A 13125-nucleotide genomic window follows, 5' to 3' on the forward strand; every position below is an offset into this window, starting at 1 on the left:
AAGACAAAAGTGGTCAGCAGAAAATCAAATTTGATCAGCAAATAATTCGAAATAATCAGCAAAAGTTTCAATTTTGTCATTAAAAAGTAAAATTTTGTCAGTAAGAAGTTAAATTTGGTCAGTAAAAACTTCGAATTGATCAGTAGATATATTCGAGTTGATCACTAAAAAATTAAAAATTAATCAGCAAAAAATTAAATATGGTCAGTAAAAAATTAAAAATGAGGACTAAAAAATAAAAAGTGGTCAGCAAAAAAATTAAAAATGATCAGTAAAAATATTCGTGTTGATCAGTGAAATATTAAAAAGTGGTCAGCAAAAAATTAAAAAGGAGCAGTAAAAAATAAAAATTGCTGAACAAAAAATTAAAAGAGGTCAATAAAAAACAAAAAGTGGTCAGTAAAAAATAAAAATCGGTTAGTAAAAAATTAAAAACGAGCAGTAAAAAATAAAAATTGGTCAGTAAAAAATAAAATATGATCAGTAGAAAATCAAAATTGGTCAGCAAAAAATAAAAAGCGATCAGTAAAAGTAAAAAGTGATCAGCAAAAAATTAAAGGTGATCAGTGAAAAATAAAAAGTAGGTGAGATTGTAAAAACTCTCACCTAATATGGTCAGTAAAAAAATTAAAATTGAGCAGTACAAAATAAAATTTGATCAGTAGAAAATCAAAAGTGGTCAATAGAAAATAAAAATTGATCAGTAAAAAATTAAAAGTAAACAATAAAAAATTAATTGTGGCCAGTAAAAAATTAAGAGTGATCAGTAAAAAATTAAAGGCGGCCAGCAAAAAATTAAAAGAGGTCAGTAAAATATTAAGAGTGGACAGTAAAAAATTAAAAGTGGTCAGTAAAAAATTAAAATTGGTCAGTAAAAAATATAAATATATCAACGAAGAATTAAGCCAGTGATAATCCTAAATCAGCTTATAGAGGTACATTTCCTTCGGGATCGGGAATCTTCGCTTTTTCCATTTTGTTTTTTACACTTTTATTTTTCCCAGTTTTTTTCTTTGGAATCTTTGTCTTCGGTAACTTTTGTTTTTTGAAAACTTTGTCTTTGGCAATCTTGTCTTTCATACATTTTTCACAATTTTCATAAATTTTGTCTGTAACACATTTTGCACATTTTATAACTTTACAAAAATTTCCTTTTTCTCAAATTTGCCCCAAACGACGAAACTAAAAGCTTCCCAAACCACAGAGAATTTCCCTTTGCCCCAAAGTGCGAAACCAAAAATCTCCAAAAAAAAAAACAGAAAATTTCCCTTTGCCCCGACAGACGATACTGATAAGTTCCCAAAACACAGAAAATTTTCCTTTGCCCAAAAGACGAAACTAGAAATTTCACAAAACAAAAAATTTGCCTTTTTCCTGAAGGACGAAACTAAAAACCTCCCAAAAACAGAAAATTTCCCTTTGTCCCGACAGGCGATACTGTTAACTTCCCAAAACACCCTTGTCCCAAAGGACGAAACTAAAAATTTCCCAAAATACTCCCTTTGTCCTAAATAACGAAACTAAAAATTTCCCAAAACTGAAAATTACCCTTTGCCCCGACAGATGATACTGGTAAGTTGCCAAAACACAGAAAATTTCTCTTTGCCTTAAATAACGAAACTAAAAATTTCCGAAAACACAGAAAATTTCCTTGTGCCCTGAAGGACGAAATTAAAAGCCTCCCAGAAACAGAAAATTTCCCTTTGTCCCGACAGGCGATACTGTTAACTTCCCAAAACACCCTTGTCCCAAAGGACGAAACTAAAAATTTCCCAAAATACAGAAAATTTCCCTTTGCCCCAAAAGACGAAACTAAAAATTTCCCTTTGCCCCAAAGGACGACATTAAAAATTTCCCAAAACACAGAAAATTTCCCTTTGCCCAAAATGACGAAACTAAAAATTTGCCAAAACAAAATTTCCCTTTGCCCCAAAAGACGAAACTAAAAATTTCCCAAAACACAGAAAATTTCCCTTTGCCCTGAAGGTCGTATCTAAAAACTTCAAAAAACACCATTGTAATATCATAGTTTTATTTAATAAAATATATTTGTTTAAAATATATAAAAGACAAGATTTCCAAAGACAAAGTTTCTAAAAAACAAAGATTACCGAAGACAAAGATTCCAAAGACAAATTGGAAAAAAACAAAATGGAAAAAGGCAAAGATTCCGCAAACCCTTGGAAACTATGAGAGATAGAGGCGTCATACTTTACACCCTCTTAAAGTCTGCTTTAGGCTCAAGATGTGCGAAATTTCACTTGAAAATGAAGAAAATTACTGCTCATTTTTAATTTTTTACTGACCACTTTTTATTTTTTATTGTCCATTTTTTATTTTTTCTGGCCACATTTTATTTTTTACTGCACATTTTTAATTTTTCCTGACCAATTTTTTACTGAATTGAATATTTTCAATTTCTTGTTTTTTATTGAACTTTTTGCTGATCACTTTTTATTTTTTACTGACCAATTTTGATTTTCTACTGATCAAATTTTATTTTTTACTGCTCATTTTTATTTTTTACTGACCATATTTTATTTTTCACTGATCACTTTTAATTTTTTGCTGATCACTTTTATTTTTTGCTGCTTTTTTGAATATTTTTACTGATCATTTTCAATTTTTTGCTGACCAAATTCAATATTTTTATTGCTTATTTTTATTTTTTTTTTACTAACCACTTTTTATTTTTTACTGACCACTTTTTGTTTTTTACTGATCATCTTTTACTTTTTACTGATCATGTTTTATTTTTACTGATCACTTTTTTTTTACTGATCATGTTTAATTTTTTGCTGACCACTTTTCATTTTTCACTGACCGCTTTTAATAAAGTACTGCTCTTTTAATTTGTTACTGATCTTTTTAAACTTTTTGTTGCCCTTTTTTTATTTTTTACTGATCATTTCGATTTTTTTGCTGAGCAAATTTGACTTTTTACTGCTCGTTTATTCAATGCCGAATAAAATTAAGTATAAAAGTGAGAGCTCCAAATATCCTTTTTTGTCTGGCAAATTTAAAACTTTTTTATATTCCAAAAAAATAGAAGGATATTACAAAAAATAAAATAAATATCGTTGCATGAATGAGCGATTGTCGTAACTTACTGATCACTTAACCAGCAATTCTTGTATAGTCTGTGTATTTCGATATTGTTGTAATAATTGCGTATTAAGTAATGAGAAAGTTAGGATAGCTAATGCAAGCGATGATATTGAAAATCAAAAATATAGTCTTGAATATAGTAAAATTATCTCTTAAAAAAGAACAAAACAATAAGAAACCTCAACATGTTCCGAAGATATAGCATTTTTAACATTTGGAAAACTTTAAGCGCGAGATACCATCCTATACGCCCATTATGTCGTGTCCGAAATATTTTTGAGCAAAGCAAATAAAATATATTTAAGGGTAGTTTGGGACAGCTTGCATGTAAGTACCAAGTTTGAAGCGCAATATTTTCTATACAAAAGGAGGTAAAAAATACAAGGAATAACAAATTTTTTTATAGAACCCTTGTGACTATGAAATTTAAAAATAAATATTTTCTATTGAAAAGCGAGGAAACAGCGTCTCATAATCAAATAAATTTCTAAGACGTTGAAAAACGGTGTTCCAGTAAATTAAATGCAATATTTTCATCGTGTAAAACGGTGAAAAGCATAGTTTAGAAACACTGAAAAACAGTGTTTCGAACAATGAAGTGCAAAATTTTCATTGTATAAAACACCGAAAAACATTGTTCTGAAACACTGAAAAACAGTGTTTCGAACAATGAAGTTCAATATTTTCATCGTGTAAAACACTAAAAATCATTGTTCAGAAACGCTGAAAAACAGTGTTTCGATCAATGAAATGCAAAATTTTGATCCTATAAAACACCGAAAATCATTGTTGCCAAACGCTGAAAATCAGTGTTTCAAAAGATGCTATATATTCCATTGTTTCCAAAAGATGATTTTCAGTGTTTGAAAAAAGATGGTTGGTCATCTATTGACAAAAGATGAAAATCATTGTTTCAAAATGATGGAGTATATATCATCTTTTGAAACACTGAAATTTTTGTCATTTCATCGTTTTATTTTTACTAGTGTACGCTTCCGGAAGGGACATTTGTATCCTCCTTCAAGATTTTCCGAAAAACTTTATCCCCTGTCGTTCATATTTTTTTTAGTTCTAGTTCTTAATGCTGGTCTTCACCGATCCAATTTAGTATGTCCGATCGGTAAAATCCTTCAGGCGCTAGGATTTAACAAAAAGTTTACGAACAACATATTGGAAAAATGCCCCCGGATCAGGACAAAATCTACCGCATCCACGGTATAATGGTGCTATTCAAAAGAAAAATTAACATTTTTTTTAATACTACACTGTTCTCAAGTTTTTCTATATTATCGTTTTATCCTTGTATTGGTTTTTGCCTTGGCTGTTTTATAGTTCTAAAACACGGCGAGGCCTGGAGAAAACAGTCCAGATATGATCCAACACCAAAAAGTCGATAATACAGAAATACTGAAGACCATGTTATACGGGTGTCAAACCTAAAGCTTAGTCATACGGCTTAACTTCTCTAATTTCTTATCAATCACGATTTTTTGGATTATTAAAGATAAGTGACCTATAAGCTTCTCAAAAGGCAATAAAATTGCTCGCTATTTATGATTTTGAGACCTTCGGGAACTGAGCTAAACCTCTCTAGAGTCTAGTCCGAAAACCGCTTCAAACTTTGTTAATATTTCTTCAGTTGCCGTCGTATGATATAAACTACCACGAAAACCGATTTCTAGCAAATTAGATTCTCAAATTTTTGCAATCTCAAATTTTGTAGTCTGAGACTTAAAAAGAGTTGCAACTAAACAATCAATGGATAGGGTAAGTGTGCCAAATTTCGGCATAGTTGCATGCAAGCGTCAAAGCCTCAAGTTTGAAATGTAATATTTTAAATACAAATTGATTTTTTTTATTCTTTCTTTTGGAAGAGTGTTGCTGGGAACCTTGTAAAGAATTTACCGTCTTTATTTACTCTAAAATCATTCTTAATATATTTTAAAATGAATAAAAATATAGACATAGCTTTGGTGTCCTATTTCAGCCACCTTCATTCTCATAGTTCCTTGCCCTTCGGAAATTCTTCCAAAATCCTTTTCACGTCATCTCGTTTGTCGAAGCTACATTTTTTGTTATTTATTTGCATTGTATAATCTCTAGAGTACGTAAAATCTAAAAGTTTATAGAAATTCGAGGAACAAAAAAGGTGGCCGAAATTGCAAGCTGGCCGGAATTTGGCACACTTACCCTAAACATATTATTTTTCCCAAACTTGAATAGTTATATTATGTTACTGTAGTGACTATATTACGGAAACAAAAATAAAAATATTATTTTAAGTGGATTATCTAGTTAGCGTAGTCATAAACGATCCAGATAGCGAAACGCCCGGATTAGCACACTTGACAGTATGGATAGGTATTCTTCAAACTCTCTCTCTGTGAGCATACTCATCTTGCCATGTAATGTGACCTACGTGCTTACGTACGCTCGAAAAAGATACAACCAGTGAAGCGACTTTCCATAATTTCCGTCCTGGAGGTTGGAATCGACGCTTAAGACAGCGATGGCCGCATGGGGGGTAGGATAAAAAAAAGAGAAATGACAATAAATCATTAAATCAATGATTGATCAATCAATCAATGTACTGCTGCCAAAATTTTCAAAATTCAAACTAGAAAATCAGAGCACAAATGTTCCAAAGCTTGATAAAGACCTCTAGGAGAAGTGTGCCAAATTCCGGCCAGCTTCTAATTTCGGCCACTTTGAGTGTAATTTCGGCCATGGAAATAAATTAATTAAAATTATGTATGTTATCTTCGAATAGTCAATGAATTCATTTTGCTTTTAAATATTTATTCACTTTAGGATGTATTAACACAAAGACCGTTAAATTTTAGGTATAATTTGAATTTAAATTGCGTTGTGAAAACTCAATGTGGAAAGAGTCTTACAAAAAATGTGACGGATCGATTGTGTTTCTAGCAGTCTTGTGATTTGTGGTGAGGTGCAAGAGGTTTTCCTTCGGAGTTTTTTATGAAAATTGATTAGTTTTCATTAAAGATTGTTTCTGTTTATATTAATAGTGAATTAATCTTTAAATTTCGGGTGAAATTTCCCAACTGGATCCTGTATTTCGCGTAAAAAGTATATACTTTGTGAGCGTCTCTCCGGTGAGGTAGTGTTGCCTATTCCGGCAACATCTTTTGCTTTCCTAAATTTCTTATTCATTTTTTTCAATTTCTGAGTTTTACAATGTCCAGAGAAAAAAAACCATCGCTTCTATGAAAAAGATGATGTGGAAAAGGCCTTGGAAGAGTTCAGGAAGAGCAAATTCTTACGGGAATCTGCGTGTAAATTTAAGATGCTACTCTTAAAGTCTTCAGGACAAATTACACGAAAGATCTCAGGGCTTGTAGGTTATATAAACGTATTAAACTAAATATTAAACACGTTCCGTTTGACGTTTTGAAATTTTCTATCCGTTGCGTCACAAAAGGTGGCCAGAAAAAAAGGTGGCCGGTATTTCACTCAAGTGGCCGGAATACTACCCAAAGCAATGTCCATATTATTATTAATTTTTCAATATTTTAGGAAGTGATTTAAAGAAAACAAAGATGATAAACTAGTTTTCAAGGTTCCACACAACCCTCCCGAAAAGGAAGTAACAAAAAATATCAATATGACTTAAAAATAATTTCAAACTTAGGACTTCGGTGCTTATATGCAACTATGCCGAAATTTGGCACACTTACCCTATATAATGAAATATTCTTCGCCAAACAGTATTTTGATGAAAATTTTACAAAATATATATAGAGGCCTTAATTTACAATGAACTACTTACCATTGAATAGTTAAAAAAGCTAAATGGTTTTGGAGAAGCGACAGTTACAGTCAAATGGGAAAAGCTGTAAATTGCATGGGAGATGAATTAACCTATTTCGAATCACCATATTTAATGGGGAAAATGATCAATTTACTCTTGCGATATTGATTTAAGCAAATCTCTATTGCTGCTATGCATAAATATCATGATGCACTTGTGTGTGGTCAACCAAATGCATAATATTGCACTTTAAAGTGGGGCGATGGACGTGTAGGTGGGACGAAACCGAAGCCAAACACGTCACACTATCGGTTCTGTTCTATACCAAACATTATAGCATTAGATTTCACACGGGCAATGGTTTCTGTCTATTTTAGCAATGCAAAACACCTAATTATCAGCCATCAAAGCTCCCAGGAGATGTTCCTATAATCACAAATGGACATTAAAGTTCTTGCTAGTTTTAGTCCTTTAATAAGATCGGGAATGTGGTGAGAAAAATGTCTACTTGAGATGAAAAATCAAGATTCTGAAGAGTGAAAAAGGACCATGTGGAAATTCACCTCAAAGCCATAAATTGCATTTTGGAGTAAGAAGGAGGTTGCAATAGAGGTCCCCAAGGAAGCATTTTCTCATTCATCCTGACTCATACCCTCAGGTAATGTTTATTAAGACATATCTCTTTGCAAGAAGAAATAAATGGGATGCTACGCGAATCACGTTGATGCGGATTTAGTCTTATTTGTGAGTTTTAATAGGAAATTTCCTCAAGAATTTCCTCATCTTGATATATACACAAAACCCGCCCAAAAACTTACATAAAACTTTTCCTATTGATTTTCTCCATCGTTTCCTAACATTCCTCCTGTGAATTTGAATCCTTCCAATACTGCCCATCCTGTGTTAGTTCGTCGAGATCGCTTTTTTTTTCTCATCTCACTCCTTTCTGACTCATTCCCAAGTCTCCTCATCATCCTCTTGTGATCCAAGAATAGCTCTTCAGAGAATGAAATTCGTTGTTTTCCCATTTCACTACTCTTGGATTTGAAGCTGAAGAAAAATCGCATTAATGTTTTGTTGTTTGTTGTTTAGGAGGCAACCACATGGAGGATGAGTTACGACAACATACTTAACTTTAAACTTTTCCTGGATTTTATTTGTGATCTTTTTTAGTGTAAATTCTCTATATTCTTGGTTGAGTAAACTTACACTGTGAGCTTGGAAGTTTGTGAAGGGGTGAGAAAGTGCGTCTTATATGGCTTTTACTGCAGAAGAAGAAGTTTTTCACCAAATGGAAACTCAAGAAACTAAAAGCAAATATACGACGTAAATTGATACTTGCTTATATCAAAATGAAAATAAAATGAGATTTTGTGTATTCAGCAGAGTTTGTTTTTCGATTATACAGGTGATTTTAACCTGTTACATAATTTTAAAAAAATATACATATTTAATTTATTAAAAATCCTAAAGTTTCGAATTAATAAAAGAATTGTTGAAATTTTCGATTGTGCAAGGTCAATTTAAATTTTAAAAAATGACATTTTTTCTTTCAAATTGATGCTTTTTACTTCTTCGGAATAAAACTATCAAAAAATCAAGCAGATCGATAAGAAACAAACTCTTTTTAAAATTATTAAATTAGGGTAAGTGTGCCAAATTTCAGCATAAGGTAAAGTACCCTTAACTCGACCGGGTTCCTCTATTCGACCGGTGGGTCAATTTTTTAATATTTGATGGTGAATTTCATCTATTTCTATGAATTTGTTACTGATTCGTATTATTTAAAGAATAATTGACCTATTAATGTTAGATCATATACAAAATATTATAGCAAATATAATTAAATTGAATAAATAAATCTACCGGTCGAATAGAGGAACCGGTCGAATAAAGGGTACTTTACCTTATTTGCATGCAAGCGCCAAAGTCTCATGTTTGAAATGCAATATATTTAATAAAAATTGATTTTTTTCATTCCTTCTACTTAAGGAGTGTTGCTTAGAATCTTGTAGACAGTTTATTGTTTTTATTTACTTTAAAATAATTTTTAATACATTTTAAAATAAATAAAAATGTATACATAGCTTTGGTGCCCTATTTCGGCCACCTTGACTCTCATAGTTCCTTGCCTTTCGAGAATCCTTCAAATGTCTTTTTTACTTAATCTCGTTTGTCGAAACTACATTTTTTGTTATTCTTTTGCATTGTATAATCTCTGGAGTATGTAAAAACTAAAAATTCATGAAAATTCGAGGAACAGAAAAGGTGGCCGGAATTGCAAGCTGGCCGGAATTTGGCACACTTACCCTATCTTCCATTTAATCGGAATTTGTCAATTAATTTGCATATTTTAATGCACATAATTTTACTGCACATTTCGCGTTTCCAAAATTATTTCCTTATGAAATAATATTTCAAAATTTATCAATACGAAAATATATTCGAATTTTTATTGTCATATTTCAATTGCTAATGATGATATTTTTTGATGAAAAATTTCTGAATTTTTGTATTCAAAAAAATAGGTTTCATAACCATATTTACAATTATTATCCGAGATATGTCATAATAACATTATTTATAGATCGTTAAAAGCTACAAAAGCCTTAATGTGTGCTGATCAATTATTTTGTTATGTTAGCAAAATTAAAAAGTTTTTTATGCGCTCAGGAAATAAGTCATAAAGATGAACGAGTATCTTGATATCCTGAACTTTTCCGCTTTCATTCAAAATATTGAAAATTGCAAAATAAAAAACATGCAATTCTGAAACATTAGGTTTTGTTTTTTTTTTAATATTTTGTATCTGATACAACAAGATATTAACATATTACCAAAGTTTCAAGACAGTCAAAAGAAAACTCTAGGTGCTAGAAGGTAGTGCCTTTTGAAAATATCGGAAATACCCATCGTTAGGTTTCACCTGTCTAATGCACCGATTTCATTCAAATTTTGTTAACTTATTCTGGAAGTTGTCGACTTAAAATTGTAAGAGCCTAATAAGCTTAATTTGTATTTACACCAAATTGTATTTATTCTGTGTAAAATGGGTTTCAAACTAAAGGTTTAACCTAATTCCCAGGCCTCAAAATACAAAATGACATGGCATTTTAATGATTTTTCAAAATCAGTTGAATTATCTGCCCTTAATCTCTAGTATTTAGTCTGTTTGTCCCGAAAATCTTGCCAGATAGGAAATTTAAGAGGTTGTGTGCCCAAATGGCAAAATCTTAAGGGCAGAATCACATTGACAATAAAATGCTCGCCGTAGCCTTACCGTATTTCGTTAATTTACGCATTTTCATTGCAATTCCTCCACTAATTCTCAATTACCATATTACCTTATCACATACTCGGTGGCACTAGGTGAAAATAATATAAGAAAATTGAAGAAATAAAACGAAAATTCGATAAACGGTGAGCAAATAAAACTGCAAGAGAAATTAGTTGTACAGTTCTTTTGTTCACCGTTTATCGCATTTTCGTTTTATTTCTTCAATTTCTTATATTATTTTCACCTAGTGCCACCGAATGTGAGATAAGGTAATACGGTAATCGAGAATTTGTGTAAGAATTGCAATGAAAATGCGTAAATTAGCGATACGGTGAGCATTTTACTGCCAATGTGATTCTGCCCTTAATCTAGTTCCCAAGGGCTCAAAATACAAAATAACAAGGAATTTTAATAGTTTTTCAAAATCAGTTAAATTATTTGCCCTTAATCTCTAATCTTTAGTCTGTTTTTCCGAAAATCTTGCCAGATCGGAAATTTGATAAATTGTGCCATAATGGCTAAACCTTTAGTCTGAAAGATAGTGAACAGGAAGTCATTACTGACCTCTGGGTGGTGACCGTTTAAGGACCTTCATGCTTTATCCTAGACCGGTGTTGTAGTGAGACTACTGCCATTCTGGGTAACAGGCTTGAGACCTTCGGGGGCTGTAAGAGGTAGGGGAGCATGGAAGCCTTGTCTTAGGGCATTGACAGACCTGAGAATTAGCCGAGAGACGGCTTAGCGTAATTATTTGAAATAATGGTTAAACCACATTTCTATCATTTTCCACTAAACCATCTCTCAGCTTAAGTCGTAAGTGTGTCAGGGGCCTTAGGGTTACGGGCCTCTAGGACGGGTTCAAGTGTTCCCTGATCTGGGACCAGTCTAGGTTAAACTGAAAGGCCGGGATAGGTGACCGTACCTACCAATGGTCCTTGTCATTGAATGCCCATATTAAGGAAGAAATCGGCCGAGTTCATGTCAGACATTTGCATTTGTATATTTCAAAATTCTTTCGATTTGGTTTGTGCTGTCCAAAGCTGTCAAATTTTTCTATGATTTTTTTTAGGAAACTCGAGGAATTCTTTAGAAAACTTTTACAAAGAGTCAAAAGATTTGGAGAAGAATTAGAGTGTGTTGTCGAACCCCTGAAAGACAGAACATAGGTTAACTTTTTTTCAAAAAAATATATATATTGAGATTTATTAAAACGCTAATTCACTTCAAAAAATACAACATAGTGAATGCTATAAAATGCGCTTTTATAATGCGTTCACAAAAAGCATGGTTTTGCAGGGGAAGGAGGGGAACGGGGGTAAAAAGAAAAAAGACTGTCCTAGAGGTCCTAGATAATGTTGACTTTATGGGGGGTTGTTGAAGACCGGAAGACGATATCTCTTTGAGTTCGATCAGTAAAATTTTAACAGAAATTAAACCGCATGCATAAACCTTTTGTCTGAAGGCCGTATAACGCCCAGTCAAAGCTGAGTTATGTTATATGATACTCCTAGGGAAACTCTATTTTAGCGCTATGTTGAACAAGCGTGACTTTTTCGATTAGGTAAACTCCATAAAAGCTGCCATAAAAGTCGAAAGAAAAAAGCTTTGGGGAAAAAAGCTCGGTATTACTGTAAATAAGACAGAATCAAATTGATTACGCTAATTTGGGTGGAAAGAAACAATTTTACGATAATTCTCTCGCATTAGTGAAAGTGGAATGATTGAGGAAGAAAATATATGCCACCCCTTTAATGCTGCATTATTGTTATGGTAGAAGAAAACAGTTGCCTCCAATATAAATGGCTGGTAATAAAAAATTGATTTATTCGCTTATATCAATGTTTCATTGATAAATGACACTAATAAATTTATTTCAATATACAACCACCCACCCACCCATTGAAACCACCCACTGAGACACAGTGGAGGCTACAGAAAGTTTATGTATATCTTCTCTGCAGAGCTACATTTCCGCCAATGCATCCCTCCATTTGGGGAAAATCATGCGAAAGTTTAGTTCATGTTTATGGCTATAATTCTAAATGAAAAGCTCAAGATGAAGATGAAATATGGCTATTTTTTATTCCTTCCCTTTTTTTGCCAACATTATTATCATTCTCACACCAAAATCCATCAAATGATGGAAAATTTGCCAAAAAATCAACAAGAGATGAACATTTGTGTAATTAAACAAAAACAATTATCTTTCTTACAGCTCTTCGACTGTCGAAATCACATCAGAGTCATTCAATCGATTGAAGAGGGAACACGACTGTATGTTTGTGGAACGAATGCTCACAATCCCAAAGACTATGTTATTTATGTAAGTATAATAGATTTATTAAATCACAAAACTCTTAGCCATATCCCTTTTCATGCCACGGCAATTCGAGCAAAAATAATAATTGTATTTAATGCAAAAGATAGAAATGAAAGAGAAATATGATGTCTACAAGGCAGTAAAATTTATCAATTCAACAGTGGAAAAGCATAAAACTTTCAAATTGTTTTTATTACTATCTCGATATCATTCATGTGCTGTACAACGTGAATTTTAACCTGCAGGCATTTTCCAATTTGGCCATCTCTTTGCGAATTTAATTTAAAGAGAAGAAGATAAAGATTTTCCTACACCAACTTTAGTTACCATTCATTTAAATAATAATCCTTGATAACTCATTAAACACTCTCTCAGAAATTAATCAATTAAATGAGATTCTCAAATAGCTATTATTTTACTATAAATCATGAAAATAATTTAAAAGCAATGTTTATGGGTTAAATTATATAGACAATTCCAAGACGATAACAATGAGTTTCAATAGAAAATCTATTTCATTCTTAAGCCTTATACATAAGACGAGAAGAAATATTTATTGTCATAAAACATTTTAGACTAATACCGCTCTATGATTAGCTTAAACTTTGAGAACTTTGAATGCATTCAAAAAATTGTAACAGTTAAAGA

General features: G+C 32.0%; 1 protein-coding gene across 2 annotated transcripts in view; it reads left to right on the forward strand.

The window, feature by feature from the left end:
- LOC129802524 (semaphorin-2A) overlaps nt 1–13125 on the forward strand; it is a 610443-nt gene that overhangs the window by 538969 nt on the left and 58349 nt on the right. For both annotated transcript variants that reach the window (XM_055848429.1, XM_055848428.1), the window contains one exon: nt 12373–12480. In XM_055848429.1, coding sequence (XP_055704404.1) covers nt 12373–12480 — 108 coding nt within the window. The remainder of the gene's footprint in view (nt 1–12372; nt 12481–13125) is intronic.

The sequence above is a fragment of the Phlebotomus papatasi genome, chromosome 2, assembly GCF_024763615.1.
Source record: "Phlebotomus papatasi isolate M1 chromosome 2, Ppap_2.1, whole genome shotgun sequence".
NCBI lineage: Eukaryota > Metazoa > Arthropoda > Insecta > Diptera > Psychodidae > Phlebotomus > Phlebotomus papatasi.